We start from the raw sequence: 16,319 nt of genomic DNA on the forward strand, positions 1-16,319 counted from the left end.
GCATGGGGTGAAAAGGGTTCCTTCAAACTTTAAATATGTCCCCAAACACCAAGGAAGAGCATTTAGAAGTTAATAAAACCAACACAAACTTGACGACATAAAATAGTCCTTTCTCCTGAAGTTTAAACAAAGAGGAATGATGAAAAACATCCAACAGCATCAAACAAAAGGCCCAAGAACAGAAGTTAAGCAGGAGAGCAAAATCTCCCAAGAACATGCCCCCAAACTGGAGAATCTGTGGAGAACAGACCCAGTCTACCCAGGTCCCAGAACAAGAAAAATTATAAAATTTCAGGAAACCAGCAATAGGGCAATCTTAATCAGTTCTCAGGAAAACTGGTCATATACAAAACAACACATGAAAATGGCAATAGACTAAGCCATAAAAGGCACAATTAAAATTCTGAGGAAAAGATTTAGCAGCACTGAATTTTATGTCAAAAATTGACTTTTTCAAGATTAAAAGTAGTCAGAAAATACTTCCTCCATATATTAGCAAACTACCTGGAGACACCACAGCGGAAACAAGAGGAAGAATAGTAATCTAACCACAACCATCATGCAACTGGCACAGGGTATAACAGATAAAAGATGTCAAGGATTAGCCCCTGAATGTCCTCCTGTAACCACCACATGCAAATTAATCCTTTCCCTATGGATCTAAAAATGTACCAATTATGTGCTATTTTGGGCAAATTCAAAAAACAGCCAACAGAATTCATTTTCTGTTCTTGTTCAGATTAAGAACCCAAGTTGAGAAAAGCTGCTGCAAGGTGTACACATGCCACATTTTACCAGTAAAAACTGAGCTAATGTGGACAGGTGGTTTGACTGAACATTTGGAAACACACTTGCATGGTCATAATTATCACCTGTTATCAAGAGGTGAGAAGCTTTAAACATTAAATGCTCAAGAAAAATAGAAGGGTTAACTCTGAGAAGCAGAACTATTTGGAGGGGTAGGGCAGGGACTGCTTCTCAGGGGATTTTAGGGTATTATTTGACACTTTTAACTATGTACATTTATTTCTTTGACAAAGTATAAGAAGGGTAAATAACAGAAAAGAGAAACAGTGCTACTTTATTAAAATACTGAGTTTATTTCACATGTATATTTTTGTCTCCCCACCATTTCCATTTGTCTGACCACCACTACTACTATGTCCTATCATAACATTCCATACATACTTAAAACCAAGCAAAGGGTGGAGTTCCATCTTTAAAAACTAAACAGGCATTTTGGACAACACATTCTTGGCAATGGAACCTGGACAACATTTATCAGACACGGTAGGGAAAGTTCTCACTCTGCATTATAAAAAGGACAGCCAGATATCAACTGTTACAGAAATGAAATAAGACGGAAAATTTTAACAAACTGTTTAAACTATTTTCTTAAAGAGACTTCCTCCACTGCCAGAGATCCTGAATAGCCTGGAAAAAAAAAAAGAAAAGAAATGCAGTTAAAGAACCACAACACTTCATAGACACCAATAAATTAAACCATGGCTCTTTGTACAGTTCAACATATCTATTTTTCATCCTACCACCAAAAAGGTCCACTACATAATTAAGAACTGATTTCAAGGAAATTTATACTCAGACATAATTTAATTTCAAATACTTCAAATCAGACATAAAATCATGTGAATCTTTGTAAAGCAGAGTCAATGGTACTAGTATGTATGTAACAGCTTAGATAAATGAAATTCAAGAGTAGAGAGGCCAGTTTGGCCTACGTCATCTGCTTTAGGGCTGCCAGATTTAGCACATAAAAATACAGAACACACAGTTAAACACATTTATTTCTAAGCCTATGGCATACTAAAAAATTATATTTACTCGTAACACACCAGATTAACTACTCAGACTTGTTCTTATCTGGGTTTGTTAAACCACTTAACACCAATCTTCCAAGACATAATCTGCTTTTCCATTCTTAAAATCTAATGATTTAATGTGGTCTACTGACAAAAAGTATCCCTGTCCATTTCTATGTCCTCCTTTGACACATAATGAAATCTACACTTGTTCTCATGCTAGTATTAACATCCATATAAAAGAATCATTCTTTAAATATGACAGTCTCAGTTAACTAGTTATTAATTATCCACTTCAAGTTGGCATTTCTTTTCCTATTCATAAATAACGTTCTTTTTCATCTTGAGATGACTGGCTGGCTCAGTTGGTGGAGCATGTAAATCTTGATCTTGGGGTTGTGGTTCAAACCCTGTGATGGATGTGAGGGTACTTTAAAAAATCTTTGAAAATATAATAAAAATAGTCTTGATATTTGTCAATTCTAAAGGATTCAACAAATTCCTTTAAAAAATGGAGTGTACTTCAATGAGTTTTTTGAACTTCTCTGAATTTACATAATCCTACTGCCAAACAGGTATTTAAAACTATATGTAAGAAATAAGTAGGCTTTATTCAATGAACATTTAAAAATGTCACTAAGAACATTTGGAGTCTTTTCTTCAAAAGCAGGATTTCAGTGCTTCAGACAGATAGGATTCTCTCAACTATTATTCAACCACCACTGGGTTTCAAACACAAGAGAACGGAGTATTAAATGTGAGTAACTCTCACAAAAACCCTCTGTTCATTCAGTTCAATATAAATGTTTAAGAACAATCAAATGACACTCCAGTCAAAAGAAACATCAGATGTCACTTGAATAGTACTATGTAGAATGAGGACAGCAAAACACCTTTTGTAGAATCATCACTGCTTTGAGTAAACACTGTATCTTTACATAAATATTCACCAAAATTTGATCTGTCATTTCTCCACAAAAAGCAGTACAATTGTTTTCATTAACTCTTAATTCAAGAGCTTCTGCAAAGATTTGCTAGTATTTCTTAAGTCCCATCTGGAAGGGATTTTACTAGCCAAATCCTCATAAGCAACTCTTTTTCACAAGAAAAATTACACAAGCAATGGAAAAATTTCTTTATACGTTGTGACCTTTATCTGTGGGTATGCTGTAAAAACAGGCATTTAGTTTTGATAATCTCTGTAAGAGTAAACAGAACTACTTTTTAATATTGCAGAAAGTTCACCCTTGCACTTGAAAATAGGCTTTCAATTTTAGACTCAGAAAATACTTCTGAAGGCAGTGAGTTCAGTCATTTCAGCTGCCAAGACTGATAATACACTGTGTGGAAGGCCTTTACAACTTTGGTTATTTTATTTCCCCTGAATTTTTCTTAATCACAAATTATATTTCACCACTTTCTTTGGTACTAGTGGGAGAAATCATCCTTGTTAGTAATGCTGGTTTACATCTTACTTTCCACTATGCAATACTGAACTAACAATTGCATATTGTGGTTTCACAAGGATTTTTGTTTTAACAAATGTCCACTACTCAGAAAATTCACACTTGGCATTTTGGGGTTCAAACGTACACAAACAGAATAGCAACCAAAAGAGTGTAATATTGAATTTCACCGCCATGTAAACAAAGGCTGAACTCAACAATAGTAAACAGTGTTGAAACACTTCAAAGGGTTTCAAACTGGAGAAAAATAAGTGCTGCCATTTAAGTCATCTAAGTACTAAATAACTGCCAGAAAATTAGCTCAAACTGACAAAGTTCTTCATTTACTGAAAAAAGCTGAGGCTTAGGGGTTGACAAAACCATTTAACACAGAATATTCTGTATATACAAGACACCTAGCAACCTTACCTGTTTTTACATTTTCCTTTAAAATCTGAGTCAGCAACCATAAATAAGACAATAAAAATGCATGAATTTTTTTCTATTGACAAAATAATGTGTAAGAAATACAAAACTTAACAGCTGACTCAAACTAATATACTGAGTACTAACTACAATTTGGCTTCTTGCTTCCAGATTTTACACTTAGGTTGATTTTAGAAAAATGTGCTTCCCCTAAGACCTATGGAGAAAATGGTCTCTGCCAACGCACAAGAAAGCAAAAGTCCAGACTACCTCAAGTACTCAAATGGAGCAGCAAGGAAAACCACAGAATATTCCCTTAGCCAACAGAGTACCAAAAGTAAAAGTGAGTTCAGTAACCAAGAGATAATTTACCAACTATATAAAAAGCTGAGAAAAACATACTTAGAGTCATCTCAATCTCTGCCAACTAAACTCTTAAGTTTCCATATATTTAATCTGAAGTACTGTCTGTGGTTAGGAACCTTTTAAAAGAAGCCAACACTTAAAGAAACTAAAAGAATTATAAATAAATAAATCACAATAAAATATTTGGATTTGGTCATGTCTCCTGAAAACTCAGTTACCTCTTGGTCAGTCATCCGGAAGCAATTCTTCACATAATTGATGAACTTGGCTTCCACTTTGGGAAGAGAACCACCCTAGGAGACAAAAGCATTATTAAGGATAAGTACAGAAACACTGTTTTTGAGATATTATGAAATCCCTCACAGATTTTCATGCTATTACATGGATCATTGGTTCATTCCATATCCATTCAACTCTTTCATTTCAATACTTTGTTTTTAGGCCCAGAAACACCTACTGGGCAACAATATTTAGAACCTAGGCCTTTCATTAAGGAGGGCACAGTGATGTAATGAGCATTGGGTATTACAGAAGATTGATGAATCACTGAACTCTACTTCTGAAACTAATAATACGCCTTATGTCAATTACATTTAAATAAGAGGGAGAAAAAAACCTAGATCTTTCATAGTATTCCCATATTGATAGGTTTGTCAGTTTCAAATTCTCTCCAACCACTCTAAAAATACAAAATATAAGCTACACCTGAGATTCTTCAGGCACTCAAATGTCTGTTTGATTGCCTACTCTATTATATACCACCCAGAACCAAATACAAATGTATACCCCCCTTTTGAGTACCATATACAAAGAAATCAACATTGTTTATCACTTAATACTTACTACTTTTGAATGATCTTATTTAACATACTAAGTATATCCTCTTTGTTTCCTCTTTTGATAACTAAATTTTAATTCTCCTTGTAACCTGAATCTTCTATGCATTTTAAAAGATCAAAGTTTCAGAATGCCAAAGAAATCATGGCACAAAATAGGCTAGTGATCAGAGGTATGGTGTAAGATCCTTAAATTGCCTCTATAATCTAGAAAATAAACCTCACTGTAATTTCCATTTTTAAATTATTGTCACATACATTCTTATTTGATTCATTAAAATATTTATTGAGCAGCTAGGGAGATACAAAAGTGATTAAAACATTGTCAAAGAGGTGAGGCAAATGCACACATCATAGAAAGCCAAGTGTAAGGGGTCACTGAAGCACAGCAGTCAAAAGAAAAGTGCTTTGGGAGATCAAGAATGAGATTGCTTCCAGCCTGGAAGGGGCTGTGGGTGGGTGGCAAATCAGGAAAGGGGATCTGAGACTTCAGTCTGGATTGTTGATGACAGTCAGTATGGACTATATTTGTCTCTCCTTTTTCTCTCCCCAGCTTTGGGTTTAATTTACCAGTAGTGCCCAGGACTGTTCAATTCGCCTGTAATTAAACCAAGGAGATAGGACCATATTAAAATGGGGGGGGGGGGAATCTAAAAGATGTCATTTTAGCATTGTATGCAAGGGGTAAAAATAAAGCAGTGATACCAGAAGCTAGAAAGGTATACAGTAGTACTAAAGCAAAAACACACAGATTCTGGTTCTAAATGTTATTTTTCCAATTGACTCTTCACTGCACAAGGAAATCTACTGAAGCCAGGTTAAAACTTAGCACAGGAAAAACATGGGGAAAGGAGTCAGCAACTTTTCCTCACCATCCCATCCCACCTTTACTCTCACCAATTGGGGTCTTATATTTTAACTCACAAAATTAGTTTTCAAATGTTTCAAGACACTTAAACTGTTTATTCAGTATTATTCTACAAGTCCAAGTTCACTAAGGTTTAGTAAGTTTAGTTTCCCAATCAATAAGCAGCAGGATGAGAGCTAATTTCTTCACATTTCCCCTAAGACACAAGGCAACTAAATGTAAGCATATCAAAGATTCAAGATATCACATATATCGACCAGTAATATCTTAGTACAAAAAGCAAATAGAAAGGACTCAAATTTGCTGGAAAATGTTTGATTAGAGTCAATCATGAGTATTTTTTAACTATACCAACAAGCAACCAGACGGTCTCCACTTTTCCAGAGGCTTGCAATTTTATAAAAGACTCACACGCCCTCTGCTGGTTCTGTAGCATCTTACAACCAAAAAAAACAAGCAAAGGAAACTATTGAACTAAGAAAAGAACAAGCAAAGGAAACTATCAAACTAAGGTCAGAATGAATCTTAAAACTTACTTGTATTTCTTTTATAAAAGAAAATAAAATATACATAAATTCAAGTACACACACGAAAACTCATGATTAGAAATGAATATAAAAAACAATCCATTTCTGAAAACAAAACAAAAAGGGGCAGGTATATAAAAAATAAAAAAAATAAACAATCTAGTTCCAAGCCTTCACAATGGTTATTATTTTAACAGAGGAAGGAATAAACCTATCTAGTTTTTCAGGAAAGATCCTTTTACTCACTTTTTCTATACTTGCTTGCATTTTTGCTTTAATGTCTTCTACAGAACTAGGTCCTTTCGGTGTTTTGGGCGTCTTTTCCTGTTTTTTGAAAGATTCTTGACCCTGGAAAAAAAAAAAAAAAGGTGAATTTCAAAAGGTCCCTAAGAGTACAGCTCTTTTAAGACCCATCCCCTATCTACCTGGATTTTCTCAAGAAAATCACTCTTATTTACAATCCTTCCTTGTAAAATGTACACAACCATAGTCACATTATTTTAATGTCTGAACAATAACTTTCTCTTAACATCATCCCTTAAAAAAGGAATAGGAATAGTCTGAGCTTGCTTTTATATTCCACACCAGATCAGTTCTACACTTAAAAGGTTTCAAAATTGAAACCCAAAGGCCCCAAGAATGAAGCAAGTAAATGCAGCTTGAAATGCCTGAGGCCCATCTTGTAGCTTCTAATAATCTCCAAGCCCAAGTACTGTGGTTCTTTTAAGCTGTTAGATTCTAACACACAGCCAGGGTTGAAAAACTGCACTATGCCTTAAAATAATACTTTCAACCAACTCCTTACAGGACACAACTGTTTGTAATGCAATAAAAATCTTTCTGTTGGCATCCTCCTCCACTAGAATGCCAGCAGCCATACATCTAGACAATAATTACCAGCCAGCACACTTTAGCTCTTTGAGACACCAATTACGAGTATTCTCCAAACAATGTCAAATTTCAGACTAGCTTCTTTCACAGGAGAATTTTTAATTTTTCTAACTACTTCAATGAAAGCTGTGTTTTTGTATGTTGCCACTTACTTTTGTTCTTGGTGTTGATGGTTTTGAGTCTTTTCCATTCTGGTTTGATTTTTGTGCATTTTTGGCTGGAGTATCTCGTATAGACTGCAATTAGAAATTAATCTTAATCAATGCCCTCCTACACAACAGACATGAGAGCAAATAAAACTTCCCCAAACCACATAACAAAAGCAGCAGTCAGGCTAAGACAAAACAGTCATTCTGAACTAACAAAGTGGGAGAAGACCACATGGATAAAGAAAATAGATCGTTCTGTACCACTAGGAAAGTTTTTAGGACGAAAACCCTACTCAGGACTAATTTAAGTATGAGATCATCAACTCCTCCCAAGCCAGTTTTCGTTAATTACAAAACAAGTGAAAAGCACTAAAAAATCTCCATCATTTCTGTTATTAGTTATTTCTGACAACCTCATACCATTGTATCCTACTTACTTATTTTTTTTTTTAAGATTTTATTTATTTATTTGAGAGAGAGAATGAGACAGAGAGAGAGCATGAGAGGGGCGAGGGTCAGAGGGAGAAGCAGACTCCCTGCCGAACAGGGAGCCCGATGCGGGAATCCATCCTGGGACTCCAGGATCATGACCTGAGCCGAAGGCAGCCGCTTAACCAACTGAGCCACCCAGGCGCCCCCTACTTACTTTCTTTACTGGAGCCTTTTCTTCAGCTTCCTCATCATCAAAATCATCATCATCATCACTACAAATGAAATGAGTCATTATTACTGATTCCATGCACTCATAAGCCAAAAAAGCATATGTAGAAATTAGATGAACCTACAAGTTTAAGTCAATCAAGACATTAAGAACTTTCATACTTTCGGGGGATTGATTGACAAAAGATTCAGAAGCAGGATCTTGAAGAGCTATTTGCATGTTCGTCTTCATTACAGCATTATTCACAATTTCCAAGAGGTGGAAGCAACCCAAATATCCATTAACAAACACATAAGAAAATGTCATATATACAACTAATGGAATATTCAGATTATTCTGATAGTTATTATTACAGTATTCAGATTTTTGAGAGAGCAAGCAAGCATGAGGTCGGGGGGGGGGGGTCTATCTCAAGACCCTGAGGATCATGACCTAAGCTGAAATCAAGAGTCGGACACCTAAACGACTGAGCACCACCCAGGCGCCCCTGGAATATTCAGTTTTAAAGGAAATCCTGTCCCATGTTAAACATGGATGAACCTTGAGAACATTATGTTAACTGAAACAGAACAGTCACAGAAAGACACATACTGTATGATCCCACTTAATGAGGCATCAAAAGTAATCTTTATAGTCCTTATAGAACCCAAAAGTAGATTTGTGGTTGCCAGGGGCTGGAGAATGGTGGAAATGAGGGGTTTTCATTCAATGAGTATTATTTTCAGTATTACTAGATGAACGAGTTTAAGATCTACTACAACATGAATATGGTTAACACTCCTGAACTGTACACTTAAAAAATGGTTAAGATGGTAAATATTGCATTCTTTTACAACTAAATGAATGAAAATAAAAATTGGAGGTCGCAGTTTGAAGAAATTAAATAAAAACACATCTTATGTTCACAGATCAGTGGAAATATTCTTACTAAGGTGGCAACTCTCCAAATTAATCTACAGATTCATCATAATCCCTAAGAGTCCCAGCTGGCTTCTCTGTAGAAATTGATCCTAAAATTTGTATCAAAATTCAAGAACCCAAAGCAGCCAAAAACAATCTTGAAAAAGAGCAAAGTTGGAGGATTCACTTAAGTGTTTTCAAAAGAAACCCCCAAAAACTTTCAAAGCAACAGAAATCAAGATGTTTTACCAGTGTTTAAGGATAGACACACATCAACAGAACTGAAGAGTCCAGAAATACACCCATATATTTATAGTAATTATTTTCAGCAACAGTGATCAGACTGTCAATTCAATGGTGAAAAAAGTCTTAACAAATGGTGCTGGGACAACTAGAAATCTACGGGCAGAATTTAAGTTGGTTCCCGTAACCACACCACACAAAAATGGATTCAAAATGTATCAAAGATTTAAATATAAAACATAGTAAAGGTTTCAGAAGATTTGGCAATGGCTTCTTAGGTTTAATACCAAAAGCACAAGCAGCAAAAGAAATAAAACGAACTTCACGAATCATTAAAAACATAAAAATTTAAGCTAATGTGCACATACAATGTGACCACTATATGGTCAGCTATGCTTCAATTACAAAGAAGGCAATAAAGAAATAAACTTGTGCAAAGGATACCACTCAATAGTGGAAAGACAACCCACAGAATGGGAAAAAATATTTGTGAATTATATCTGATAAGGTGCTTGTCCCAAAACATAAAAAACCTCTTACAACTCAATAATATCAAGACAAGTACTAGTAATGCTACAACATGCATGGTTCTTAAATACTCAAAGACAAAAATAACATATTGTATGTAGGATTCCATTTACATGAAATACCTAAAATATGCAAATCTATAAAAGACAAAGTACATTAGTCGTTGACTAGAGCTGGAAAATATAAACGGTTATAGTATGGTTACTTTTTGAGGAAATGTTCTAAAACCGTGATGACTGCACAACTGTGCAATATAACTAAGAACCACTGAATGGTACATTCTAATTCTAAATAGGTGAATTAGGAGGAAAAATCTAATCTGAGAAATCCATGTAAGTATTAGCTAATAGTGGATCTAGCTCATGTTTTAATTACTTCACAAACCTAACTTTTATACTAGCCAAAATTTGTTTCTTTTCCACATTTAGTCTCTAAATTTAAAACAGGAGCAACTTCATCTCTGTGCACCAAAAAAACCATCTTTCCAGAACTGGGGTAAATTTAATATGATGGCCTAGTATCATGTAGCACGTGTAAAGCTATATATACACACACATACATATACAGAGTCCTTTATTTTAAAGTGATTCTGTCAATTTTGACTTTAGAACCCAATCCCTGTATGTTCCTCCCCACACTAGAAACAAGGTAACAAGGATTTCTATAAAACCAATTATCAGTTTTATTTAACTATCCCTACCTATACATTTATCTGACTACCCACCTTTTCCCTTATATTTGGACCTTGATTAACATCTATATATATTTATTTCATTCCTCCCACACTACCAAACTTAAAGACAACTTAGAGGGAACATGGAAGAACACAAAACTATTCTACACTGTGGTTGTATCAGGAAATATACCCATTTTAAAGACCGGGAATCTTTCAAAACCCAAGCAGAATCAAGATAACCATCGAGTCCTACTCCAAAGCCTTCCTAGGAGGGATTATCTCCTCACTGAATATGCTACTGGACATAAACAGTAAACCTACAGAAAGGTAATTTAAAATCAAGGACTAAATAAAATTCAAATTTAAGTACATACACCATCCATTTTTCTCATTTGTTTTTTAGTCCATTTCCCATTCTTCTCTTGGGGTATATCATTTTAATTCTGACTAATGATACCTATTCTCAAAAGTAGTTAACAATAAAACACGAACTATACTGTTTTAAGTCTGACATGCAGGTCATCTTGAGTTTAAGCATTCAACTCTGTCTTTTCCTACTTTCTGCCTTCAACTGTCATGCTCAAAGGTTTTTAAGAACAACCAGCTTGGCTAGTTGGAAGTTACTGAAAACTTAACTCTCATATTTGATCATTACCTAGTATGTGTTTGATCAGCCTCTCTTAGATTTTATTTGAATTGTGTTTTCAATAAATACATATGGACCAACCTGGGAACTCAGGAACAAAGCTGACAAGTAATTAAAAGTTCAACTTATCAGAAGTTACTATTACTGCACATAGGAAAGACCAATTAAAATAGCATTTTATTCCGTAGTGTGCACGTAACTCTACCTTAGCCTGATCAAGTTTAATAAATCAATCATCAAATTGTTTCCAACCAAATTTTAAATCCTCTTCGAAAATCTTCTAATCTTTTTAAAGATTTTATTTACTTGAGAGAGAGCACGAGAGAGAGAGAGAGAGAGAGAGAGAGAGCGCGCGCGCGCGCGCAAGAGAGAGCAGGGGGAGGGGCAGGAGCAGCAGATCCCCTGCTGAAGGGCTTGATCCCAGGACCCTGGGGGATCATGACCTGAGCAGAAGGCAGAGGCCCAACAGACTGAGCCACTCAGGCACCCCTTCTTGATCTCTTTTAGAAGAATCTTACTTTATCAGTAAGGACTAAAGAACCATGAGCCAAAATCCTTTATGGGGGGGAAAAAAAATCAAGTGACAACTTAAAAAATGAATGTAGCTGGAACCATTCAGATGCTTTCTACCCAACCACTTAGGATATACTATTCAATAAAAAAAGTACCAGCAGACTTGTTATCACAGGTTCACTAAATCTTCTTCAGAAAAAAGGTGTATCTAGTCAAATACATTTGGGAAATGCTGCATATTCTTTTGAAAATTTGCAATACACTGCAGTGTTTTAAAGGCTCTTAATCCCAAAAATATTCTTTAATTCAGCTATTTTAATTCAAAGTGACAACCACAGACCATTTACCCTTTAATTGTATTAATTTCACAGGATGACTGTAGTAATTAATTTTCATAAACTACTCCCCATACAACTGTCAAGCTTCTAAAAGCATACTTACTCTTCGTCATCTTCGTCATCATCGTCATCTTCATCATCATCTTCATCAGCAGCAAGTTTTACTTTTTTCTTAAAAAAAAAAAAAAAAGTATATATAAATATACACACCCATATAATCATGATTAAGTGCTGACCTTAATCACAAAAGTAAAGGCCAGAATACGATATCCACAGTAATTTCACCTACCTGTGGAACCTTGCTACCACTTCCAGGGGCAGAACGCTTTCCAGATATACTAAGGAGTTTCACGTCCTCTTCCTCTTCATCTTCTGACTCTGCATCTTCCTCCACAGCTAAAATAAAATTTATTAGCCGCTATTAAAACTCAACCAACAAGCAAGAACTCAGAAAAAAAGGGGCATTAACATACAGTAATGAGCATTTAAAAACAAAGACTCTACTAGAAAAACAGCAAATTGGGAACAGAAATTTTTTACAAAGTACTTTTCAGGGCTAATATTCTACTAGGTCTTAAATGCAAAAAAAAAAAACTTTTCCAATTATTTCCATTTGAACAATTACAGAGATAATAGTATTAGAACTAAGCATACTGTTCAAATTTCAAATAGGGAACAAAACAACTGCATTTGAGAATAGATAACATAATACATAATAACATACCTACTAAGTGCTGTCCACTAATATGCACAGGCCCTGAACCACATTTCAACCGTAAGACCACAGGTGGTGTTATTTCAAAGCCTCCAAGAGAAACCTAAAAAGGAGAAACTTCTAAGGTTAAAGGTTCGGTATAAAAACCTGTTGACAACAGACTTAGAAAAATGTTTGTGTTAATAGGCATTACAGGCAAACTCATAAGCCAAATGAACAAACCAGTGAACCTGTTTTTCCACTTCTGACAAACAAGTAGCAAACCACTATGTCCAAGAGTGATCATTCAACACCAGTGACAGAAGACGCAGCTACTGCTACTAGAAGAACCAAAGGAAATTCCTCCTTCTAAGTCCTTGGTGTAGCCTAAATGACATCTACTTTAATCCAATACAATTAGACCTTGACATAGAACCCAAAGTTTAAGTGCCCTTACCGTTGGCTGTACAGACATTTTCAAAGTTGCCAGTGTGACTTTAATTGGACTGCCTTCATAATTCATTGCCTCTGCTTCAACAATGTGCAATTCATCCTTTGCACCAGCTCCTAAACTGACCTGTGAACAAAAATAGTATTTCAGCTTAAGTTTCTATTTTACAATCCCAGTATTTGTCTTCAAAGAAAAAAAAAAAGCAATTATAAACCTATTACCACTGATAGAAAACTAATTTGTGCATTTTCTTCAAGTTTTATGTCACCTTGCCAATCAATTTCTCATACTTGACACATTTGAACAAATGCACAGAAATATATTTGATGGCATAGCTGTAGGTATCAACTACCCATACTATGGATCACTTAACATTTACTGGCCACCTACCACAAGTTAGGCAATAAGGCTACAGGCCTTACTGGGGAGTACAAAAAAGATTCATCGCTGCCCTAAAGGGTTTTATACTGCAGCTAAAGAAGCAAAGTACATAAATATGGAATGATGAACAGTAGTGTGACTGAACTTCACATGATTACCAAACGAGAGGTAAAGATGCCAAGTTTTATACCACAGGTACATTATCACGTATATACAATACTCAGTTATGAGATATTATCAAAGTGTTAAGTTGCACAAAAAGGAATAAGCTGATATCAAGAAAAGTAGTGTAGGGCGCCTGGGTGGCTCAGTTGGTTAAGCGACTGCCTTCGGCTCAGGTCATGATCCTGGAGTCCCTGGATCGAGTCCCGCATCGGGCTCCCTGCTCGGCAGGGAGTCTGCTTCTCCCTCTGACCCTCCTCCCTCTCATGCTCTCTGTATCTCATTCTCTCTGTCTCAAATAAATAAATAAAATCTTTAAAAAAAAAAAAAAGAAAAGTAGTGTAGTTTGGAAAATTGAAGTACCGTTCTTAAAGATAACTGGTGCTCATTTTCATCATTATCCACCTTAAAGTGATAATCCTTGTCAGCCTTTAGTTCACAACCTGTAATGAAGGAAAAAACAAAAACAAAAAATAACACTGAAAACTTAAAGGAAGACAACCAAAAAGGTAACAGTTGTTTTGTGAACAATTTTCTACTGTTCTAGATACCAGAAAGCAAGGCAGAAGTAGCTATCCTGGATTTCTTAAACACAAAGGTCTGTAAACATCAAATAACATCCACACACAGCTTTATAAATTCCACTTTCCCACTATACTATTTCATTTTCAACTACACTAATTACCATTTTTAGGTAGAAAGAGGCTCAAAGAGCTAGTAAATCTGGAACTGAAACCAGTATCTGAAACTAAGTCTAATGTACAGTATTGATAGAATCCTACTGTTTAAAAAGATGAATTACCTACCTAAGCACCCAAGAGAAGTGGCAAATTTAGAAATGAGAATGGTTACACGAACACCTACATGAACATTTTATATTTCCAAGAGAAAAACCACAAATGTAAAAGGACCAAAACTTGCTACAGGGGTCAGTATCCCATCTTTGAAATTAACAGAAATAATGTACCTTAAATTATCCTCAGAAATTATATTTAAGAATAGATATATCCTAGGAATATTTCCAATAGAAAAGATTAACACAAAAATACGGTATAAACTGATCAGAAACCTGGCTATTCAAAATGGTTAGGAATTAAAACCTTAACATATAGTGCAAGTTATCTACTCCCATTCCATCAAAAGGCAAGTTGTTTGAAGTACCATCAGAATAATTTTAATTAAATGATTCCATTTAATTGCCATCTAACAGTGAGGGGTACAAAGATGCCTAAATGTTATCTCAGTTAACAAATATCAGCATGATACATAAAGAAACAAATGTGGGGCAGGATTTGCACTTAACTCCAAAGCCTGACAAAGATAGGGCTTACAGTTAATTTCATTAAGACTGAAAACTAAAGCTGGCCTCTTTCTACTATGGTACTGCGTTCTGGAGAGGGGAGGGAAGATTCCAAAACAGTACCAGCTGTTATTGACCCAAACTGAACCCTACATACATTTCCCATCTTTTCAAAAAAGCTGTTTGCTCAACGCGGCACAGAAAGCTGTTTCCACCAGCCTTCCCTCCATAAATACATAAAGCACCAGCTCTAGAGGCAAGGGTCTTGGTTTAGATCCATCTAGTCTCTACTTCCCTACAAGTACCACCTTCGTTAAGTCACTTCAGTTCTGAGCATCAGTATCGTCATCTGCAAAGTGGGCTAATTCAATCTCCCAATGTGAGATTAAAAAAAAAGTGCTCTATAAATGAGAACTGCCATCATAGATATTAAGCACTGAACAAAGACTTCCAGAATCTTGGCTCTACTAGCCACTTCACCCAACATTTCCCGCCCAAGAGCTTCAGTTAAGCCCCAGGATGCCAGGGTCCGGGGTGACAAGACACCAAGTAGACCCGGATGTAGTGCCCCCACCCCCTCCTTCCCCCAACCACGTGGCAACCACGTGCTCCCAGCGGTTGCGGCCTCCTCACGCCGGACCGCGCCTCCCCTCCCCCCGCAACCGGCCGAGGCACTGGGGCTGAATTTCGGCACTAGAGCTCCGCACTCTTGAAGCCTGAGGACAACACCAGGCTCTAAATACCCTTTTCCCCCAGAAAGTAAGACCATGCCCCACACCACGGACTCCCACAACCTCCAGCACCAAGCCTGGGCCCAGCATCAAAGACACCAGCCAGGAAATCACAAGCCTACGAAATCACACAGCCCGAGAGAAAATCATGCCCGTGGCTCTACCGCGTGCCCCCAGGCAAAGCCGAACCCTCAGCCTGTTGGTTCTAGGGCCTGGTTACCTCAGGCCCTGGGCCTCGGATCGCTCCGGCCCCAGGCTTCAGGCCGCCCCTCCTTCCACCGCTTCGAGCTCCAGCTCTCCTCTCCTGACCTCCTATCCTATCTCTTAGGCTGCAAGGCCTGGGCACCTCGCTTCCCTCCCTCAGACCTCTAGGCTGCCCAGCTTTCCCTACCAGCCCAGGCCTCAGGAAGATTCCCGCCCCCCCCCCCCACCCCGCCAAAGCCACCAGGCCCTGTTCGGCCTCGCCCCAACCCCCCAGCACTTACCGAAAAGATAGTTCTGGGGCCTCAGGGGGCTCATGTCCATGTCCATCGAATCTTCCATGGGGTGGTGGCACGCACTTAGGTGGAAGAGAAGGCGGACGGAGATAAACGACTACTGTTCCACACAACAGCCGCGCAGGACGGAATCACACCAGGGAAAGGACGCGGGCTCCCTGCGTACATATATAGCATCGTGAAGATCTCGCGAGAGCTTCCTAAGTCCCGTCTCCGCGCGCGTGCTCGGGAGCCCCCCTCCCCGGACGGTCGCCCTCCCGCGCAAGCGCT

General features: G+C 37.2%; 1 protein-coding gene across 4 annotated transcripts; it reads right to left on the reverse strand.

The window, feature by feature from the left end:
* Positions 1–1,077: 1,077 nt before the first annotated feature.
* Positions 1,078–16,319, reverse strand: NPM1 (nucleophosmin 1). 4 transcript variants are annotated; one of them, XM_021698300.1, is made up of 11 exons: positions 16,038–16,289; positions 13,885–13,964; positions 12,985–13,104; positions 12,558–12,651; positions 12,123–12,229; positions 11,937–12,004; positions 7,975–8,032; positions 7,332–7,415; positions 6,535–6,636; positions 4,276–4,350; positions 1,078–1,434 (listed from the first exon to the last, which is right to left on the reverse strand). In XM_021698300.1, exons 1-11 carry the CDS (start codon positions 16,093–16,095, stop codon positions 1,396–1,398), a joined length of 885 nt encoding a protein of 294 aa, XP_021553975.1. In that variant the 5' UTR covers positions 16,096–16,289; the 3' UTR covers positions 1,078–1,395. The 4 variants fall into 4 exon arrangements, with proteins under 4 accessions (XP_021553975.1, XP_044772774.1, XP_044772775.1 ...); XM_044916839.1 differs by lacking the exon at positions 7,332–7,415 and having other exon boundaries at positions 16,038–16,211; XM_021698308.1 differs by lacking the exons at positions 1,078–1,434; positions 4,276–4,350 and adding an exon at positions 5,159–5,491.

Source organism: Neomonachus schauinslandi, chromosome 7 (assembly GCF_002201575.2).
Source record: "Neomonachus schauinslandi chromosome 7, ASM220157v2, whole genome shotgun sequence".
In the NCBI taxonomy this organism is placed as follows: domain Eukaryota; kingdom Metazoa; phylum Chordata; class Mammalia; order Carnivora; family Phocidae; genus Neomonachus; species Neomonachus schauinslandi.

What these genes read in the sequence shown, in the direction of transcription:
- NPM1 (XM_021698300.1), bottom strand. Translation starts at nt 16,095, where the DNA reads ATGGAAGATTCGATGGACATGGACATGAGCCCCCTGAGGCCCCAGAAC. An exon ending in ACCAGTTATCTTTAAGAACG is followed by an intron (nt 13,105 to 13,884) that starts GTACTTCAATTT and finishes TTTTGTTCACAG; the next exon opens with GTCAGTTTAGGAGCTGGTGC. An exon ending in CATCAACACCAAGAACAAAA is followed by an intron (nt 6,637 to 7,331) that starts GTAAGTGGCAAC and finishes TTTTTTTTCCAG; the next exon opens with GGTCAAGAATCTTTCAAAAA.